The sequence below is a fragment of the Portunus trituberculatus genome, chromosome 46 (genome assembly GCF_017591435.1).
Source record: "Portunus trituberculatus isolate SZX2019 chromosome 46, ASM1759143v1, whole genome shotgun sequence".
NCBI classification, from domain to species: domain Eukaryota; kingdom Metazoa; phylum Arthropoda; class Malacostraca; order Decapoda; family Portunidae; genus Portunus; species Portunus trituberculatus.
In genome coordinates, this window is record NC_059300.1 from 21,216,655 (window position 1) to 21,239,930 (window position 23,276).

The 23,276-nt window shown below is 42.5% G+C and overlaps 1 protein-coding gene and 1 non-coding gene across 4 annotated transcripts in view; both read left to right on the forward strand.

Annotated features, from left to right (window-relative positions):
* The first annotated feature begins 1,879 nt into the window (after positions 1-1,879).
* The window catches only part of LOC123519922, a 193,105-nt gene continuing 171,708 nt past the window's right edge, over positions 1,880-23,276 (forward strand). The window contains exons 1-2 of one of the 3 annotated variants that reach the window (XM_045281627.1): positions 1,900-1,990; positions 2,253-2,525. In XM_045281627.1, the coding sequence (XP_045137562.1) occupies positions 2,474-2,525 (52 nt within the window). In that variant the 5' untranslated portion in view covers positions 1,900-1,990; positions 2,253-2,473. Of the gene's footprint in view, positions 2,526-23,276 lie in introns of all 3 variants that reach the window. The other 2 variants (XM_045281628.1, XM_045281626.1) reach the window with 2 other exon arrangements.
* Trnam-cau lies at positions 13,269-13,342 on the forward strand. The gene has a single exon. It is a non-coding gene; the product is annotated as a tRNA-Met (tRNA).

Below are 23,276 nucleotides of genomic sequence, written 5' to 3' on the forward strand. Positions count from 1 at the left end.
AGAGACAAACAGTAGAGAGAGAGAGAGAGAGAGAGAGAGAGAGAGAGAGAGAGAGAGAGAGAGAGAGAGAGAGACCCTTCCTTCCCCTCTCGCCGCACTCCTAGCCCACCACAACACACAGGCCCAAGGGGTACCAACAACCTCAAAAGTGGTAACAACAAAGTCAGCCTAGTCCCCCGAAAACGCCGCCCATCCTTTCCCTTCCCTTGATCTCTGCCCCCGGGGGAGTGAGGGAAGCGAAGGGAAGGAGGGTAAAAGCTGAGGGGTGTGGAAGACGAGTGCGTCGGATAAGGGAAGAGAAGGAAGAGAACCAGGAGGAAGACAATAGGGTGAAGTGTGTGATAGAACTGAAGAGGTGAAGTTTTTAGTGTCTGACTGTGATTCAATGTCTGTGATATGTTACTGTTATGGTGTTGAGAGGGAGGGGTGTGAAGGGAGGGTACTACTGCATTACTTCTGTGTGCTGGAGGAGAGTTGCGGTGTAATAAATGCAGGTGTGATCGATGATGCAAAAACTGAATCTAATGCAGAAATCTTCCCTTTTTCAGCAGTGTGCGTGTAAAGAATGCAGTGCGTGCCACCAGCGATAAGCTTACTTTTTAACATTCCACGTACCGACGAAAATAAACCAAGTGGGATTATTTCTTTGAAACACACACACACACACACACACACACACACACACACACACACACACACACACACACACACACACACACACACACACACACAAGTCGTATCTCAAAGCCGACGACCAACATGCTTATCTTAGCCTGCAACTCCTCCCCCTCTTCTCTATCCTCCACCCGGAACTGCCCGCCCGACCACCCTCCCCCCACCGTGGCCCCTCCAGAAACCCACGTTCATTACTGTGACCGAATTAACTCAGCTACATTAAGTCTGAATTTTATCGTCATTTAAATTACAGCCTGGAATTGACACACGAGTTGACGCCTGATGACTGCAAATTTGACTGATGGTGACGTCGGATGTTGAGTCTCGCATGACCACCAATTATGCCGCTTCGTCCTTGGGTAATGCATTGTACGCCTTATTTATGACCGCGCCTCACTGTGTCGAACGGCGCTCTAGTCCAGTTACCGGTACGCAAGGGCGTGATGGGTGTGGTGAAGGAATCCGTAATTTTTCATGTTGCGTGGGAAAATAATGGGATGGTAAGGTATTTTGAGTTATCCGTTGTGTGCTTCCTCTCTCTCTCTCTCTCTCTCTCTCTCTCTCTCTCTCTCTCTCTCTGCGTATATATTTTATCTTAACTGAAGTACGATGCGCTAAGAAAGTCAGGGTATCGATTGGAGCCAAGCTGGTGCTTCGCTGAGTCGAGACTGGTTCATTCTCACTGAGCCGGATCGGCTTCACGAGTCAGTCGACGCAAAGCTCATCGGTGGTGAGGGAAAAATTCACTGAGCGGTGGCGGCGCTCGAGGATCGCTGACAGGCCTGCATGCATCACGAGTGCCTTGCTGTGCTGTTCTCAATCCCCGCTTCCTTTCTGCAAGACTAGCGAGCATATTTGAGACAATTTTTGCTTAAAAGCAATAGTGACGGCGGAGTATAAAAATAGTAAGAGAAACAACGAGTCACGACCACAGACACGGCAGTCTTCTATGTAAAGCTCCTGTCTCAGTGGTCCGCGGTCTGCAGATGTTACTCGTGCCGGTTTTACTACTTGAGAGGGATTTGGTGGTTCATGACTGGAACTTGCGCTTTTTTTTCCAGGTACTACTGTGAATTCCTTAATCATTGATGAAAGATCATCGCGATGAGCTATCCAATTAAATGCAACTCTCACTCAGGAGGCGATGAGCAGGTCATGTTGGGCAGTGTGGGCAGCGCGAGGCGAGGCCACTGCGTTGCGGGCGGGATCGTACGGCAGCCCAGTTCAGTGCTCGGCCAGCCATGGAGCGTGGAGGGTGTGTCGGCTGCCAGCACGTGTCTCTTTTACTGCCCCAGTGCTATTCTTTCCTGGCTGCGTGAGTCTCGGGATACCTTACACTCTTAGTATATGCGGAAAGGTGTCAGTGGCTCCGTAATTCATAATTGGGTTGTCTGCTGGAAGGCGCAAGTCGTTGTTGAGACACTTGGCAAACTCAAAACTTTTCTTTGTTCATTCATCTCCGTCTTCAAGAATCTTTTGTGAAGTAGATTAGAATGGTAAATAAGTATTCATAAGTAGGTAGATGACATAACTTCAGCACGTCAAGGTTATTTCACTTAATTCCCGCCGCGGAAAAGGTTGATGAGAAACGTTTAAGTTAATCGCTGATCCAACCCACGGCCTGGCGGGAACTCTAAACTGAAACAAAACTTACGAACTCTTGCAAACATGTCCCTTTAGAAAATACTGGAAGGAGTGGATTTACGTGTATGTTTTGTTGACTCTTAGAAATTGAGACAAGTGTTGTGGTACCTTGTCTAAAGTGTCCGCCCGAACAGTGCCACACACACGGCGCGGGATGGAGGTCTTCACCACATGCTTCGTCTCTCTCCTGCTGCTCCACCTCTCAGGTAAGCCTCACATCGGTCACACTACCGCTGCCGGCACGGTAAGTTGTGCCTGTGGGAGTTGGCACATGAACCGCAGCGTGAGGGCGGGGCCGTGGGCTCCTCGCGCCGAGGGGTGATGCTGCCGCGTTTTGTTGGGTTGTTTTTATACATTTCTCCTCAAACTTGGTCACGTTCCTCAGCTGCTCAAGTGATTGATTGCCAGTTTCAAGCGTCCGGGTAGAGGAAATGTGCAGGGTGGAGGCGCCGCAGGGTGGGAACAGGGCACGACATTTCTGTGAAGGGACGTAGCAGGTGGTCGTGGGGGGACAATGAGGGCAATTTAACACTTAAGGCATTACATAAGCACCTCCGGAATCTCGGTTGTACCTTGCTGCCCTGAAACATGCTTGCAAAAACTATAAAACTAAGGAATATTTCTATTTTGTATTTCGTTCGCATCATGTAGGATAGTTTTAAAAATAACAGCTTAACAATCATTAGAGGAAACAATAAGACAGTGCAGCACATACATAACACTCCTATCATCCTGCCGTGTCAGTACTCAGTGTCGTGTGTTAATTTACTTACTTCCGTGATTCTTGTAATTTTCTTGAATAAAACAACTTTCTTTAAATACAGCAGGATGTGTTTAGGTGTGGGTGTGGGTGTGTGCTCACGAAAACTGTGTGGAATGTTTGTACGTGCTTTGTCTTCATGTGTGGGCTTTGTTATTTGTCATTGATTATCATGTCAGTTGATTCCCCAGTCAGTGTGTGTGTGTGTGTGTGTGTGTGTGTGTGTGTGTGTGTGTGTGTGTGTGTGTGTGTCCGTGTTTCTGTAGCAGAGAGAGAGAGAGAGAGGTGTGTGTGTGTGTGTGTGTGTGTGTGTGTGTGTGTTATACGTGCGTTATCTTGAATGAGGGCGTCTATGTTCGCACCTTAGCGAGTCATTATAGTAAACACAGACAACACTTGCATAATCACTTTACTTCACTACGCACGACATGTGTTGCCTGCGTTGAGGTCACTGTCCCGGAACACTATCACTTCACGCCTCCACATCACTCCCTGATACTCGTTTCACTTTCTTAAGCTACTGAACGTGAGTGTAAGCTTTCAGACATCACGTGCTTCACTTGTACGGGTGCGCCTGCTGGAAGTGAGATGAGGTAGGGCCACGGGGAAGAGGAAGGGATTAAGGGGAGGTCAAGGGGCTGGGCTTGGCTGTTTGGAGGAAGCACAAGAGTGAAGGAAGCCAAGCACGTGACGAGACCTCCACAAGCTCGCCGGTGTTATTTCCTTTCTGAGGGGACATTTCTGTGTTTTGACGGGGTTTCGGAATACCTGACGCAGTTGACATGGGCCTAGGCTTAGTGGGGCGTGGGAGGACGATGTAAGTGAAAAGCATTGATGGTAAAGAAAAAGGCAAAACCAACTGAAATAAAAGTTAAAATGATAAAAAAAAAGAGGAAAAAAAGAGTCGGTTACGCCGATGGTTTCAAATGTGTGTCTCCCAGGCAGCCTCATAAATTGCTTCCTTTATTCCCTGCTAAAATTGAAGCACAAACTTGATGTGTAACACGCTCACAGAACGCATGCTGGGATGGAGGCAAAGCGGACGGGAGCCCACACACACACACACACACACACACACACACACACACACACACACACACACACACACACACACACACACACACACACACGGAGACAGAGACAGAGACAGAGAGAGAGAGAGAGAGAGAGAGAGAGAGAGAGAGAGAGAGAGAGAGAGAGAGAGAGAATGGTGAACAGTCGAATTTGGTAGAAAAAGTTATGGTAGGGATGATGAATGATTAATTTTATTATTGTAATGCTATGAAAATTTTCACTTCTCTCACTACCATTGCACGCCATCATCAACGACGACAGCAGTAGTAGCAGCAACATCAACATCAACAACAACAACAACAACAACAACAACAACAAAAACCACCACCACCACCACCACCACCATCAACACTTCCACGTTAATCAACAGAATTTGTAGGTAATTCAATTTCTGCGGCCCAAAGTCACGGCTCCATTCACCGCGGCGGCATCTCCACTCTAGTAAGAGGCACAAGCCGGCTCCTCTTCACACAACGCCTCTGCCGTACCCGCCGTGGCCGTTCGTATTCGTATCTGCCCTCCTCACGTGGTCCGCGGTACAAGCGGGCTTACGGAAAGTCATGTCAGGTCCGTCACTGACATTAATTGCCTGCAGCTAATCTCAACTTTTATCTCGTTGAATAAAAATAAGACAAAACACCAACCAACGTGTATGTGAATGCTGGCTAGCCACGCTGGCCGGCCTCGCATTCTTCCGCCCCAGATACTGAGTACGTGGTGTGTGTGTGTGTGTGTGTGTGTGTGTGTGTGTGTGTGTGTGTGTGTGTGTGTGTGTGTGGGTCTCTCTCTCTCTCTCTCTCTCTCTCTCTCTCTCTCTCTCTCTCTGTGTGTGTGTATATATATATATATATATATATATATATATATATATATATATATATATATATATATATATATATATATATATATATATATATATATATATATATATATATATATATATATATATATATATATATATATATATATATATATATATATATATATATATATATATATATATATATATATATATATATATATATATATATATATATATATATATATATATATATATATATATATATATATATATATATATATATATATATATATATATATATATATATATATATATATATATATATATATATATATATATATATATATATATATATATATATATATATATATATATATATATATATATATATATATATATATATATATATATATATATATATATATATATATATATATATATATATATATATATATATATATATATATATATATATATATATATATATATATATATATATATATATATATATATATATATATATATATATATATATATATATATATATATATATATATATATATATATATATATATATATATATATATATATATATATATATATATATATATATATATATATATATATATATATATATATATATATATATATATATATATATATATATATATATATATATATATATATATATATATATATATATATATATATATATATATATATATATATATATATATATATATATATATAGAGAGAGAGAGAGAGAGAGAGAGAGAGAGAGAGAGAGAGAGAGAGAGAGAGAGAGAGAGAGAGAGAGAGAGAGAGAAAGCGCAAATACATGCCGTGTACCGTGTTGTAAGCCATTCAGATTCCACCGAGAATGAATTGGCCAGGTTAATTTTTGGTGGGCCGCATGCTGGTTGGGGGATGACCAGGCAGACGGGAGTGCCTGAGGCGGCGGCACAATATCAAACATTGCGTGAAGAAGGAAAACTATTCTTGTTTCTCCCGGCGTGCCCAGCGCGGCTCATCCATTTGCATGATAGTGTTATGGTCTGTGTTTTTGGTCAAGAAATTCAATCCCAAGAATTTAACTTATAGAGGCATTCCTTCCGCACCGTATATATTAGTATAGTTATACATGTACATTGTACATCCAACAACGCTGTTTTCACAGTGCCTTTAGTGTGCCAACTCCTGCTTCACGGTTCGCTTTTTGGGGACAAGTGTTGTAATTATAAGTAAAGATGTCACCGGCTTACTCTCTGAACAGAGAATCACGTGGTGAGTTAACTGAACCGTGTCGTGAATGCCCTGACAGCTTCAGAGACACCAGACTGAGATGAGAATAATTGTATACTTTGTGTGTCTCCGTGAATTAAGACCTGTCGATTGTATCTATATAATTCCTGCAGTGATTGATACATAAACTGTTTCTTGTTCCTGTGTGATTTATATGAAGAAAGTATGGTGCAGGACAGCACATGTACCTCCTGCTTATTTTATTTAAATCCATGACTTTTGTAGATACCTTATTCACAGGTAACATTTCACAGGGCGGTCACGCGTCGCAGTCTCAGGTAACGGCATTTCTTTCACGGACAGAACACGACCGTCGGGTTGTTTTGGTCGCCTGGTATTAAGTTTTCATTTGTTGAGAGGTGTGGGCAGGAGGCAGGGCAGGCTAGAGGATCAATGCCGTGTCAATGCGTCATGAGGGTTGGCGGTGGCCTCTCTGCTTCTCTCTCGAGCGGAAGTGTGGAGAAAGGGAGGGAGACAGCCAGATAGTCAAGAGAGGAGGGAGGTTCTCATGAACAGTCCGTGTAGGGATGCATGCGTGGCCATTCACCAACATCACTACTACCGCCACCGTCATGTCAGAGGAGGAAGATACCCAAAAATTAATTACTTAAGAAAATTAAACAGCAGCTCGTTTCGTTGCAAAAGACTGCGAAAAACGTAAGCTTCTTTATATGACGATTTCCAAAACAGGCATTTTTCTCTCATTTATGAACTGTTTTGTTCGTTGATTAGCTTTCCCGCCGCCACACTTGGTAATCAAAGGTCTTCAAACGATAAAGTTACGTGATGTTTGAAAAGATTTCCAGAGCCATGCAACTTTTAGCTCCATCCTCTTGTAATTAGCATACTGTTATCAATGTAATGTTTTAATATGCTTCTTTGATATTTTTACTATATTCATACGGAAAGTGAAAATCCAATCAAGATGAATTAAAAACGTTAAGCATAATCGAGCTCTATGTTATATCTGGTAAGTGGTATTATAACGGTAGGCGGCTCACTCAGTTCACCCACGCTCATCCTCTCTCGTATTGATTATCCATTGTTCTTTTCGCTGACAAGAAGACATAGACAAGTGTGACCCCATCCAGGCATGCCAGCTGCCCCGCGCTCCTCAGCCAACAAAGCGTCAGATGAAAACTGACGAGGCCGCTGCGGGAAACATAAAAATACGGAATGTCATGTTCAGAGTTGCATTGAGCGTGGAGGGAGCAGGTTGTGCTGGATAATGTGAGCAGTTAGCATTCACTGTTAGAATATCTGCAACTCTCCGCAGTTTGGTTAAGTGCAGGCAGTCACTAGGTTATCAATAGTCGTCCAATATTTTGTGTTTGATAAAGTATTACTATTGGCTAAATGACAGCAGCAGCAGCAACAGCACAACGCTGGACATGCCGTCCGATGACCGCCATCCAGGGGCGGTCGGGCATTCCCATACGTTCAATTTAATAAACGTTATTGCTAATGAATTAAGCTGCGCTTGTATATCGACCAGCAGCATTGTGTTAGTATTTGTGTCTGAGGGTCAGTTCGCTCGTAGTGAGCATACCGCGTGGCTCCGACTGAGAGATTCATATTCATTATGTTTGCAATAGTCGAATACTTATTGCGATAAAAGTTGTAATGCAGAAAAACGCACCAGTAGGTCAGCCAGAATGTGCGGGAGCCAGTAGAGGGAGGGATGTGGAAATGTTGAATGACGCAAGCGTGTCGCCCACACGGAGCATATTGAATCGTATTATTATTGTAGTGGATATATTTGTTGCAATAAATCGTTTTTGCTTGGCCGATCAATTGGATGCTGCCTCTTTTTCATCTGCCTTGCATTAATTTCTTGTGCTTGTTTCCTTCCTCGGTCAGCAGCTTTTGATGAAAAGTATTTGCCTTCCTGAACTACTCCGCCAGGCTAACCTGCATTACGTACGTACACCGTTACGGGAGGCTTTTGATGATAGCGATAATGATGACGAAACATGATAAGAACTAGACCAACGACAGTAACAAGTCTTTCATTGTCAGTAGTAGGAGCAGCAGCAACAGTAGTAGTAGTAGTAGTAGTAGTAGTAGTAGTAGTGATAATAATGATAGTAATGATAATAATAATAATAATGATAATAATAAAATAATAGTAATAATAAGATAATAATAATAATGATAATAATAATAACGATAATAAAAATGGTAAAGGAAATGCCAGGAGGAGTTTCTATTCGTAATGTTCGTGTGGGGTGGTGGGGGTTGTTGTTGGCTCGAGCAGTATCTTGTCAGCAGCAGCACGCGCGTGTTGAACGTGTGTGCCGAAGCGAGTGGGCGTGTGTGACGAGGAGGAGGAGGAGAAGGGAGGGTTTGGGATGGATGACGGGGTGAAAAAGAGTTTTGGGTTTGATAATGCTTGCTGTCCGTTTTCTTTCGTATATGTTGTTGTTGTTGTTGTTGCTTGTATTCTTGTTCTCATTAATTGTGTGTAGGTGGGTAAAGGGTGGGTGGGTGGGTGGGTGAGTGTGTGCAACCAAGTTTGTGGACAATTTATTTTCTCTTCACAAGGTTTTCATTTCAATTCCTTTCCTTTACATTTTTCTCAATTTTTATGGTTCTTTTTCTCGTCCTCGTTTCATCATGCCGGCTTGAACACGCAGTTATAATACTCACACACACACACACACACACACACACACACACACACACACACACACACACACACACACACACACACACACACACACACACACACACAAGAAAAAAAGTTTACCCAGGATATGTTTTCAGCGTGAATTTCTTTTTAAAGGAGAAAAAAAAAAAAGCAGGGAAACACTTGCGTATCTTCATGATTAAGGAAATATTTGTTAGTTGGCAGCACACAGGCTTACACAGGCTTTGCGCGTCGCGACGGCGGCTGGAAAGTAGCAAGCGTTTTTTGCGTGTTAATGTACTGGTAATTAAATTCTGAGGAGAGAAAAAAAGGAGCACGTTAATACCATCAATCACATGCAGATATAATGGGAAGGTGAGGTACTAGTGTGTGTGTGGGTGGGTAGGTGGGTGGCTTGGTGTGTGTAATAGATAATTCACGAATATCTCGGTTCATAAGTCAATATCTAACTTATTTCTCCTCCTATCCCATTTTTTTCTTAATTGTTTCTCGGACATTCTGCCTTCCACTAAAGTCCCGTCTACGCTTAGACTTTTTCGCCGGGAATAATGGGAGTGCTTCGACAGAACTTCCATATATGGTAAAAGTGGGCGGGCTACGGAGCGGGAGGGACACCCTCTAAGTCATTTTGGCGGTGACTCATCCGGGGAGTCGCCGCGCTCTTACCCAGTCTCATATCAAAAGAATGGGATGTATGTCAGCCGCGTTACTTACTCTTTCACTCTGCCTGCAGAGGCTTTCCTTGCACCAATGACCCTTCTATTTCTTCATATTCCTCAATTTTGTGGAAGCAAATGCCACAATGGTCTATAGGAGGACCTCTTGAACTATGTTGATAGTGGGAGCATCTATAAATGCAACGAATATACTTCCCTTCTGGCTGCTCACATGTGACTTAGAAGCGTAGGAAAATCTCCCAATCTGGACGGTCACCAACCATTTTCGACGCAGCACTGGTTATTCCCCGGCGAAAAAGTCTGAGTGTGGACGGACCTTAACTCCCAAAGAAAACGAGGATGTGGTGGCAAGTTTAGACTGTTAGCAGCTCATAGCCTGGATTCTCAAGTGCTTTGTTCGCTCATAAGTACAGTTTTCCAAGAACGAAAAAAAATATACATACTCGTAAGTGGCGTTCTCACTGATATTTCTCTCATTAACGATGCCTAATTTTTATCACTACAATCATGAAAGCATTCTTGTAAACCCCAATACTCATAAAACACCCCCAACACTTCTTTTTAAACTTAGTACAGATAAGGCGATAGAACGCTGCAAGAATACTCAGCATAGTGATAAAAACGTGTTCATGTTAGACCGTCCATAGAAGTGACAGTTGGTTCACAAAATGCCGAAACTTTACTCAGAATTTTACTAAGAAGCCCGAAAATGGAACCCTGATGAGACAATTCTGACAGATGCACCACGGAGTATTAGAACCAAACTCAGAACTTGACGAACAAGCGCAAAATGAAACACGTGACATTTCTAGGACACTCATAATACACAACCTTCACATGAGCACGGGGCACTACTATATACACAACATGCAACACCGACACTCAGCACAGACCACCATAAAATGTGTCACGAAGCACTGGTACCTACCTCACCGGAACACTGGGGAGGATGACACACTGTTCTCAGGCTGTGACGCAGAACACTCACTAGATGCGTAACATGCAGTATTAACCTCTCCAGTACCGTGGTGCATTTTTATATTAATTCCGATTACTATTTGATCATTTTATACAGCTGCAGAAACTCATGTGAGGGATTGAGATAGTGAAGACTGTGGCCATTAATTTTCTGACCTCCATAGAGCCTTCCTGACGTCAACAAAATCGCCTCATCGTACACAAATCTCAAGGTAAAAAATGCGTCCCGGTACTGAAAGGGTTAAGGTGGTGCTGAAGGGTTATAAATGAATGCCGCCTGTCGCTCCCTCATTGTGACGTGTTCTTGTTGTTTTCGTTGTTGTTTGCGTATTTATTTGTTTGTTGGGGTTATTCATGTGTTTGTGTTATCGTGATTGTTGATGTTTGTTTGTATTATTATTATTATTATTATTATTATTATTATTATTATTATTATTATTATTATTATTATTATTATTATTATTATTATTTTATTGCTGTTGTTGTTGTTGTTGTTGTTACTGCTGCTTTTATTCACACTGCTGCTGCTGCTGCTACTACTACTACTACTACTACTACTACTACTACTACTACTACTACTACTACTACTACTACTACTACTACTACTACTACTACTACTACTACTACTACTACTACTACTACTACTACTACTACTACTACTACTACTACTACTACTACTACTACTACTGCTACTGTTACTCTCTCTCTCTCTCTCTCTCTCTCTCTCTCTCTCTCTCGCTCTCTCTCTTTACATGGTAATAATGATAATAATAAGAAAGGACTGGTGCATTCTAGAACCACTGCATTTTATTTTCTCGTTTTCTGTGTAGCGTAAAAAGAAAACGGAGACGATAATGATGATGATGAATAAGTACCGATACTGTCACGGCGGAAAACGGAATAGAAATAATGATTATGTCGGCAAGGCGCTCCAATAGAAAAAAAAAAGAAAGGAAAACAGGAAAGAAATATGGAGAAGCGAAATTGAAATGGAAAAGTCTGAGGAATAACAATGACGTTCGTAGAAGCTGGAAAAAAATCAAAACGAAAAGAATTAGAAGAATGGAAGCAGTGAGGACGAAAAAGTAATTACGAAAATAATGAAAAAAAAGGTAAAGCTTAAAACATGTTAGGGAAAAATAAAAACTAATGATGGCAATGCACGATAATAATAAAGTTGTACAATCTTGAAGAAAAGAAAAAAAAAAAGGAAACGAAAGCGAAAACATGGCGGAGCAACAATGAACATAATGAGGTGGTTTAAAGGAGACGAAAATAGCGCAATTAACAAAACAAAAGCTGTGAGCGAAGGGAAAAAAATACACAAAATTAAGGCAATGAGTGAAAATAATAATTATAATAATAATGGAAAGAAGAGAGAGAGAGAGAGAGAGAGAGAGAGAGAGAGAGAGAGAGAGAGAGAGAGAGAGAGAGAAATGAAAAGAAAAAAAATGTCAGACAAAAGGACAGCAACGAGCTTAAAGTAATGATGGTAATAATGATAAAACAAAAAAAAAAAAAAAAAAAAACGAAAAAAGAACACCAAACAAAATTACATAAACGAGTTAAAAGTAAGTGTGAAAAATAATAAGAAAATAATAAGAATGATAATAATAATAATAATAATAATAATAATAATAATAATAATAAAAAAAAAATAACGTTCATCAGAGGAAGTGACAGCAGGAAGAAAGAAATTAATAAGAGTAATGATCATAAAGCGAATGAAAAAGGTCTTAGTGCGAACAATGACAGTGATGCATTGAAAACACGTAATAATAATAATAATAATAATAATACACTAGAATGGAGATAATTAATGCCTGTAGTTTTGTAGCTGCTGATGAGGGAACGGATGGGAAATTGTATAAACTGTGTATTCTGGGTAGAAGAGAAGGAGAGGGAGGGAAATGAGTAAAGAGAACGAAGGAAAGATAAAAGTAGGAGGAGTAGGAGGAAATAGAGAAAAATATAGAAAGGAGGAGGAATAGAAAAGGAGGATGACAAGGAGAGGAAAGATAATTATAATAGAAGAGAACAAATAAGATGACAAAATTAGTATAAAAAAGGTAAGAAAGACGGAAGCAATTGGAGGAGGAGGAGGAGGAGGAGGAGGAGGAGGAGGAGGAGGAGGAGGAAGAGTAGGGTAAAGATAGAGCAGAGTAGAGAAAGGAGGATGACAAGGAATGGAAAAAGCTCAAGAGGGGAGGACAAGGAAGGAAAAGAGAAGAAGAGGGGAAGACAAGAAAAGAAAGAGGAGGAAGAGAACAAGGAAGGGGAGGACAGGTAAGAACAACACTACTGGAGCCGGGCGAAAAGGAAGAGAAGGAGGAACAACACAGAAGGATAAGAAAGGAGAACAATAAAGGGAAAAGAAGTGAAGAGTAGTGGAGGCAGGAATAAGGGAAGAAGATAAGAGAAAGTGGAGGACAGACAAGAACAAGGAGTGAGAGGAGGAGGAAAAGCAGGTTGAGGAAGAGGAGGAAGAAAAGTAAGAGGAAGGCCAGAGAGAGAGAGAGAGAGAGAGAGAGAGAGAGAGAGAGAGAGAGAGAGAGAGAGAGAGAGAGAGAGAGAGAGAGAGACGCGAAGTGAGAGGACGGCAAAGCAAAGCAGGATAAAGAAGGACAAGACAACGCGCGCACACGCACACACACACACACACACACACACACACACACACACACACACACACACACACACATTACACACTCGGTAGCTCAGTGGTTAGAGCGCTGGCTTCATAAGCCAGAGGACCGGGGTTCGATTCCCCGGCCGGGTGGAGATATTTGGGTGTGTCTCCTTTCACGTGTAGTGAAAGGATGTAAATCGAGGAGTTGTGACCTTGTTGTCACGGTGTGTGGTGTGTGCCTGGTCTCAGGCCTATCCGAAGATCGGAAATAATGAGCTCTGAGCTCGTTCCGTAGGGTAACGTCTGGTTGTCTCGTCAGAGACTGCAGCAGATCAAACAGTGAAAAACACACACACACACACACACACACACACGCAGTAGGGGAAAGGCACAGGTGAAGGCCACAAGAGACAAGGGTAGCGAGGGTTTACGACGGGAAATCCTTGAAATTGCATCGGTTAGTGGCTTAATTCATGGCGCATACGTAATGGATCGAAGCAGCAAGGTGACGGATGGAAAAAGCCGAGAACGCATCCTGAACAAGATACCAAATGGAGCCTCCGTGCGATAATATTGAGAAATTGACTTGTTAGGGAATGGCGGAAGGAGAGGGTGTAGAGAGAGAAAAAAAGAAAAAAAAAAGTAGTGCTGGGGGAAGGAAGAGGAATGGGGAAGATGAGGGCGGATTTATGGATTAGGTGAAATTAGAATTGAAATTATTAGGAGAGACGTAAAATTGAGAGAGAGAGAGAGAGAGAGAGAGAGAGAGAGAGAGAGAGAGAGAGAGAGAGAGAGAGAGAGAGAGAGAGAGAGAGAGAAAGGAAGGAAGGGTAAAGAAGAGGTAAGAGGAATTAAAGCATATTCCGAACACATGAGAATTAAATAAGGATCTAAGTGAATGGAAAAATATGGGAAAAAGATCCGGTATTAAGGATAAAAGGGTGAGAAAAAAAATAAGTAAAGTGAACCGAGAGAGAAAGAGAGGACGAGAATAAAAATGAGAAAAAATAAAGGATAATAGAATGAGGAGGAAATTGAACACGTGGGAATGAAAGGCGGACACACGAAGGAAAATACTGAGCATAAAAAGAAGTCTGGCTCGAGAAAAATGTTTGGGAAAAAAGAAAAGAAAGAGTGAATTGAGGAAATGAGGATGCACGTGAGCTGTTCAGATACTCATTCTCTCTCTCTCTCTCTCTCTCTCTCTCTCTCTCTCTCTCTCTCTCTCTCTCTCTCTCTCTCTCTCTCTCTCTCTAATATGTTATGGTTAATGTTTTTTTTTTCTTCATATTCCACTTCCTCTCCACAGAAACTGGTATTTTTTCTTTGCCTTCCACTCTCCACCCACGCTTGTTCCTCTCTCTCCTTCAATCCACACCCTCTGCCTCTTTGCCTTTAACCTTTCGCCCACTCTTGCTTCCTTTCCTCTTCCCCATTCGTTTCCTCTTACCCATTCGCTTCCTCTTTTAGCCACTCCTTGTCTTCCCTTTCCCACACTCTCCCTTCACCATTCACTCTTACGTGTTCCTTTCCTCTCCCTTTTCCCCCACATCCTTTTCTCTCTCTTTCTCTCTAAAGGTTTTCTCAGTCTCTTCTTTTTTTTTTTTTCTCCCGTGTCACATTCGCTCTCATCTCTCTCACTTTCTTTTTTTCTCTCTTCTCTTCATTCACTCGTTCTCAGCCAACCATATACACCTTCTTTCTTCGTTCACTCCATCTTATCTCCCTCAGTTATTCATTCTATTTTCTCTTCATTCTCTCTCTCTGTCATCTAGTCTCTCGCTCTCGTTCATTCCTAGTCAGTGTTATTTTTTTCATCTTCTTCACTTTTATCTTTGTTCATCTTTTTTCATCCCTCAACCTTATCACTCACTTCCTTTCCTTGTTCTCTTTCCTCTCATCCATTCCACCTTCCCTCCTCCTCAGCCATTCTCTTGCTCCCTCTCCTGTTATCCTCTCACTCTGTTTCTCCTTCGTTCAACGCCCTTACTACTTTTATCTGTTTTTTTTTTCTTTTCCCTTCCTTTGCTTTGGTCTTCTTCCCCACATAATCCTTTCCATCGTTCAGCATCTATATCGTTATCTTGAACCCATTTACGTTCTCCTCTTATCTGGTTTCCTCTTAACATCATAGCCTTTATCTTCTTTTCGATATCATCTTCACTAAGTATCCTTCCCACTTCATTCTTTGCAATTGTTTATCACCTTTTCTCTTACCTTCACCCCTTTACTTTCCCCTTCTCGCCTCGGCTTCCTTCAACAAAAATCCATATTCATAAACGCACTCCTCTCTCATCGCGACTATAGTTTTAGAGGCCACAGAGACAATTAGTCTTATTTTCATAGGTATTTATCCCGTCTCATAATGAAGAACACTTGTTAATTTATCACTTAAAGCTTTAAATCACGTTTGAAAATCTCTATATAGTTTCTATTAAAACCTGTTGAAATTAGTGGCAGTAAAACGGCATAGTGTTTCTGAATGCAGGCTGATAAAGTGAGGGAGGGAGGACCTCGCCGGGAGCACCAACACAGCGACTTGCCTTGTGATGATGTTTGTCGGTCCTCGAGACGCTCTCATGAAGAAGATAGCGCATATTAGTGCCCTTCCTCCCGCTCCAAGTGTTTGCCAGGCTCCTGTAAACTTGCTCTCATGTTACTGTGTGTGTGTGTGTGTGTGTGTGTGTGTGTGTGTGTGTGTGTGTGTGTGTTCATTCTCATGGGCTGAAATGCATCCTTCTATTAACCTCACTTGTACAGCTAGTTTTTGTTTGTTTTGTATATACAGTACGTATGCATGCTTATCTGTCCCTCTTCCTGTCTGTCTGTTCGTCTGTCTTTCTTCTCGTATTCCTTTGTTTTGTGGTGCATCCGGTTAGTGACTTGTCTTGTTTATTTTCATTGCTTGTGTGACTGTTTGTCTGTTGAACAATCTGTCTTTTCACTAGTTTATATGTTATTTTCTAGTGGTATTGGGTGAAATGCATTAACTTTTATTGTAAAAATTCCTTCCGATTTTCTCTCTTTCTTCTTACTTCGTTTCTCTCCATGTCCGTCTGTCTGTCTGTTTCTCCTCAGGCACCGAGAGAAAGTCAGAATCTGCTTGATAATCCTGACTACCGTTGATTACAAACTCCCGAGCTAGCGCGGACAGAGAAACAGAGATAGACACACACACGCTGGGACCAAATTTCTGCCTAAACTACATTGGTCCATCACTGTCACATTAATCATCTTTTCACTTAATATGCAGATGTGCTTCCCCGCGTCCTAAAATCAGCCAGACCATCCATCCCAGTTACCGGTACAGATGAGTCGTGTTTAAGATGGCTACTGTTGTCCTCATGCCTTGCTTTCGATTTTTTTGACCTTTTTATGGCAGGTGTTTGAGAGAGAGAGAGAGAGAGAGAGAGAGAGAGAGAGAGGAGAGGGAGAGGGAAGAGAGGATAGCTGGGTAGGGGTGGAGACGAGATCAAATGGGAGATACGAGAAGAGACAATTAGTGCGAGCGAAGTGAACTGGTAAAGACGAACAGCGAGCACCAAGTGACGGGCGAAATGGGAAATATTACTCCTGGGAGGGAGATCACACGCCTGCCAGATGAAGAAATGGGGGTCGTTCAGGCTGCCAGAGTCGTTTGTCTTGTAGTTGACTGGTAATTACTAGTAACATTCGTGTTGCTTCAAGTGCTAAAAAAGAAAAGGAAGAGAGAAAAAAGAAAGATAAGATACATACTTCGTGATACACAATACGTCTCTCATTCAAGATGTTGCTTTACATTAATGACGCAGTGTTGTATTTCCGTATATCTTCTTTACATATTTGGTGATCTAATATGCGCAAGTACAGTATACAGTTACAGACATTATAATTACCGGGAATAAAGACAAATCCAGCTGCAGTAGTTAATATATGCACGGATAAAATAAAATAGCGCCCATATCAAATTATTTACGAGCCAGTTATGATATCTGCGGGTAATTTCGATTAAAGCCCCGCCTCTAAAACTTGGCGAACTTAATTAAAAATGTAATATAGAACGAGGAAAAAAATTAGATTGGATTACTCAGTTGACTGCCGCACAACTTTACCTGTCAAAACCGCTTAGGAAGGCTGCGTGTGTGCTAGGGAGGGCGCAGAGAGAGAGAGAGAGAGAGAGAGAGAGAGAGAGAGAGAGAAAATTCAAATTCAAATTCATCCATTTTCTAGTGGGTAGCTATTTTTATATTCAAATATAAGAATGTAGTAAAAAAATAAAAAAGTGAAACAGGTCAACTAAATAAGAAATGTACACTAAAAACACATTGTTATTTTTTTACCATATTTCAGAGAGAGAGAGAGAGAGAGAGAGAGAGAGAGAGAGAGAGAGAGAGAGAGAGAGAGAGAAAGAGAGTGAGCGAGCCTGCCAACATGTTATTCTCTCTCTATCATTCCCACATTTGCTTATTTAACTGTACACTTTCTTATCTCTCTGAATATTTTCTTCCTTGTCAAGCTGTCAGTCTTATCTCTCTATCTATCTGTCTGCTCGTCTGTTTGTAGTTTGTCGCCACATTTATTTATCAGTCCGTGTACTTGTCACTATTATACCCCTCTTTTTCTCTGTCTGCCCGTCCATTCTATATTCCTGTCTGTCTTTCTGTGTCTATACTTGTCAGTTTTACCTCTACGTCTTTCCGTCTGTTTATCTGTCACTTCTATCTCCGTCTTTCTGTCTGGCCTTCTACCAGTCAGTTTTATCACCATGTTTGTTTGTTTGCTCGTATTCCTGTCAACTTTGATGCTATCTCTCAATGTGGCCGTTTACCTGCCAATCCTCTCTCTTTTTTTAAGTCTATCCCTGCATCTGTCTATTTCATCTCGATTTTCATCTCTTGTCTGTAGAATTTTATCTCTCCGTTTTTCTGTCAATTCTATCCTTTTTCGGTCTGTCAAATTTACCCTCCCTTTCTATCAAGGGCGGGCGTCTTGCTCTGTGTAATTCCGCATCTGTATCTCCGTCCATCAGTATGTCTGTGTGTTTGCATGTCTCCTTACTTAGTCATGACTTCCTAACCCCAAAGAGATACTGGGCTTGGGTGCTTGTACGTGCCTAACTGCCTCTTCCGCTCCTCTCTCTCCCGAGCATCGAGAATCACTACATCTCTACCCAAAGCTCTTCACTGGGGTCCTGGAGCTGCCTCTCTCTCATAGGTGTCCATAGGTGTCTGTCTGTCTGTCTGTCTGTCTGTGTGAGGCATCGTTGTTACCTTCTCGAGTCCTGCACAGAAAGAAGTTGGTGAAAAAAGGACTACTGTAGGTTTCCATCGTAGTATAATCTTGCCTCTCGTCTCTCCCCTTCCCTGCATATCCTGTCCACTTTATCTTACTCTTTCCCTGCCGTGCTTTCTTCCTCCTGTGTTTCGGTGTGCTCTGGCTTGCTCTGCTTTCCTCGCTCCTCTCTCATCGTGTCCTGCCCTATTCCATCGTCTCCCTTCTCCCCTCTGATGCGGTTTAATTTAATTTCATATTATAACCTCTCTCTCTCTCTCTCTCTCTCTCTCTCTCTCTCTCTCTCTCTCTCTCTCTCTCTCTCTCTCTCTCTCTCTCTCTCATACCAGTCTATGTCGTCACAAAGGATCACTGAAACTTAGCCATAATAATGTGATGTGGTGCAATGTTAAGCACAACGCGCTTATTGCCTCCTCCTCCTCCTCCTCCTCCTCCTCCTCCTCCTCCTCTTTCTCCTCTTAGTATGTATATTGCTAGTAGTATTTTTGTGTCTGAAATGTAACCGTATCACTCCCACTTGCATCAGACGTGTGTGTGTGTGTGTGTGTGTGTGTGTGTGTGTGTGTGTGTGTGTGTGTGTGTGTGTGTGTGTTTATGTGGGTGTGGGTGCATGGGTGTTTGCTACATAGTTGTGTCTGTGGATGTTTTTCAATATATATCGTTTGTTTCTTTTTTAATTTCACACTTTTTAAGTTGTAATTTTTATTTTTTCGTCGGTATGGTTGTGTTGCATGAGTGAATCCCGTCCCGTCCTTCCTGGCTTTTCCAGTCTAAAGGTTGTCATTAACAGCGTCAGCGTGATGGACCCTCGTCTTCAAAATGATGAATTGTTCTTTCAATGATAAGGGGAATGTCAGGCCACCTTAGAGGACCCTGACCCATTGCTGTCGTGCTCTCCAGCCAGTTTTCAGAAATGTCTCGCTCTCACCACGACTGTTTTCCAAAACCATAGTGATGATTTGCTGGAATCCCAAGAAGATTCTCCTATTAATAATATAGACATCTTGTTAATATGTCACATGAACCGTTAAAGCTCTCCTTAAAAGCCGTGTGACTTACCTAAAACCTTCTGAAATTAGATGAGATGTGGGCAGAGGTGCTTTAGAATATTGTTCTTTGGTCAGAGATCGAGATCATTTACGCTGCTTTGTGTTTCACCTCACAGCGCAGTATTTTTTATATTGTTAAGTGTACTATTTTCTTTACAAGTTATGCTTAACTCTGCGATGCTGTCCGTATTTCCTCTATTAACGGTCTTGCTCGTGATTTCTCGCGGTGGCAGTGAACACAACGCAAGTACTGCTGTTGTTGTTGCCACAAATATACACGAGGGTCCACATTCTCAGACGTTTCCGGAGTCACATTTCTACTTGTGTCAACAAAGTTTAATGGACGTCACTGAGGCTTTAAAAGGTGTTTCTCCGATTCTAGAGATAGTTCAAGGAAAATTTCGCATCGTCAGCAATAAAAACACCCCATGAGAGTCTAAGCAATTATTTTTATGGTCCGTAATAATAGTAGTCCTTTCAAAGTATGAACTTCTCTGCATATTTACAGTTGCGATATAAAGGAGCTACATGTGGGGTGGCCGAAACACGTGTGTCAAACGTTGTATTAGAAAAGTAGGGATTCAGTTCTCATTTAGTAATAATAGTATTTAAGTATATAGTATGATCTCTTTCTTCATAGATTTTTTTTTTTTTATCTCTATTGCTCATTCTGAAAGAGAAAAAATCTTACAGCTTGTGTGCCCTTGGTTAATGTGTTACCCATCTGTCATACTGTTTTAAAAGGGATCGTCGTCCTCTTGTTCCCACGTTCTGTAACCCTGTCTTACAAATACACACACACACACGCACGCAAACACGGACGCACGCACGCACGCACACGCAGCGCACGCACGCACGCACGCACGCACGCACGCACGCACGCACGCACGCACGCACGCACACACACACACACACACACACACACACACACACACGCCCGGTAGCTCAGTGGTTAGAGCGCTGGCTTCACAAGCCAGATGACCGGGGTTCGATTCCCCGGCTGGGTGGAGATATTTGGATGTGTCTCCTTTCACGTGTAGCCCCTGTTCACCTAGCAGTGAGTAGGTACGGGATGTAAATCGAGGAGTTGTGACCTTGTTGTCCCGGTGTGTGGTGTGTGCCTGGTCTCAGGCCTATCCGAAGATCGGAAATAATGAGCTCTGAGCTCACTCCGTAGGGTAACGTCTGACTGTCTCGTCAGAGACTGCAGCAGATCAAACAGTGAAACACACACACACACACACACACACACACACACACACACACACACACACACACACACACCCCTCGGCGATCAGCGAGCACATTGTTCTCCTGTGAGTAAGTGAGTAGCGCGTGAAGTAAAAAAGAGATCTTTTACTCCTCCTAAGTACTAGCGCGTCCTGTTGTTAAAACTTAATTGAATTAATTTATAATGATTACGTCAGCGGCTCACATTCGCCCAGAGACCCCAGCTGACAGATCCTCGAGTTCCATTGATCCTAACAACTCTTACACATTCAATACTTTGCCATGTTGAAAGAACTAGAAAACAAAACAAAACATATTTTAACAGGAACTTAATCTTCTCAGTACATTTATAAATGAGAACCGCCAGATATTACATGTTTTGCTCACTGCAACGCGGTCTTTGTGTGGATGGTGGCATGTATAGTCATCACTCGTCATCGTTTCTGTGTTTGCAGAGACCCGGAATGATGAATAGGGACAAACAAACACCGTCACTACAGGGAATAACCATGAACACGTCTAAATGTGTCAATAAGTCAAGTTCTTAGACGACATATCCTTGCACTGGAGGAGCTGAGACATTTGCAGCAATCTTCTTAATACTCACGCGCTCATATTGCATACCGCCGCTGCCGTAAATTCTTGCTGGAGTTTTACACATATCTTGACATGGAGGTACGAGGAGCAGTACGAGTATTTACGTTGCTGGCTCTTGGATACTATCGTTTATAACTTGAAGGTGTCGTGTTTGGCTACACCTTTGTTGCAATACAGGAAAGTCACTCAGTCGGCGTCCTCATGCGGGGTGAGTGAAACCTGGCGCCACATCACCCCCACTACCACCACCACCACCACAATTATTGTTGACATCACCACCATCAACACTCCTAACTTTACCATTACTACAACCAAAATCGGCAGCATGAACACTTACATCATCATCAACACCACTACCACTGCCACTATTACCATTGTTAACGTCACCACTATAAACATGCTTAACCAAAATTACTACCACTCATATCATTACCACCCCCATCACCGTCACTAACATTCTCAACATCACCACCAAAACCATCACTAGTTACGTCTCCATTACCATCATGAAATTCGTCTACATTATCCCTATTACCACAACACCAACATCACCATTCGCACCATAAACACCGCTACCATGACTTTTATGTCCTTTAGCATCATTACCTCCAACATCCCCATCATCCCCACCACACCCACAGCACATCTCAGTACGCAGTGGTGGCAGTTTAACACACCACACCCTCTGGCAATTGCTGTCTTCCCGTCACCAGCAGCAACAGCAGCAGCAGCAACAACAGCAGCAGCAGCAGTGAGTGGCCGAGCACAGGCCCTGTAAAAAGTACTCCTGCTCGCGCGTACAGAGTGTTACTTTTTTACGGTAATAATCAGTTCTACGTAATTCATTTAATTTTTTTGTGTGTGTTTTTTCCTTTTTTAGTTTTCAGCTGAGCAAGTACTCAAAAAGGATAATTTATTTGTTTTTCCCGCTCGTTACTTCTGGTTAACGCGAGGGGCTGCCGGCGGGGGGCTGGGCGGGCCGCTGCCGCTAATCTCTGCAGCGCTCCTGTCTAAATTTAGAGTTTCATTGTGGATGGTAATTAATCTGAGCGTCACGCCTCAGCGACGACGAAACAGTAATGGCTGAGCGCGATACCGTCCGGCCGCGTGGAGGGGAAAGGAGGGGGTGGAGGAAGGAAATAGGTAGGGTGACGTATTAATGAAGGGGAGGGGAGAGGATAGCGATGTACGGAGCAAAAGGGACAATGTTTGATAGAGAAGGACGAGATGTGGGAAATGGGACGACTTAAAAAGGTGGACGGAAGGGGAGTGCGTGATAGGAGGGCTACGGTACCGTAATGTGGGGGAGATATGTGTGTGGACATAGAGGACATGGGGCGATTAGAAGGGAAATGGGGGTGATGACGGAGGGGAGCAGCGATAAGAGAAATGATGATGAAAATTATGGGAAAGGAAAGGAGATATTGGAGAAAGGGGAGAGAGGAGGTGGTCAGTGGTGAGGGAAGAACGACTAAGGAAGAATGGGAGAGGCGCAGGGAGGCGTGGGTGAGGAACTACTGGAGGGAGCGTGTGGGAGAGGTAGTGAGACAGGGGAAGAGTAAGAATGGGAGAGGCACAAGGGGCGTGGGTGAAGGACTAGCGGAGGGCGTTTTTATTGGGAAGAAGGGACACCGCTGGCACTGGTGAGACGAGGGATTGGGAGGGAGAAAAACTGTGTTCGATGAGGATATTGGCATTAGAAAGAGAGAGAGAGAGAGAGAGAGAGAGAGAGAGAGAGAGATTCTGTCTCATATCAAAATCCCCAAGCACTTTCTTTGTGAGTCAGTTACATAAATGATCGCATTGTCGCTTTCACCAAAGACTAAGGTCGTGTCGATGTTTGTGCAATGTTGTAATGAAGCACCGCATCGCACACCTTTATTTCAGTCCGTCGCGGCATCAGCAGTGAGCGAACACCTCATGCCATCTCATTGTATC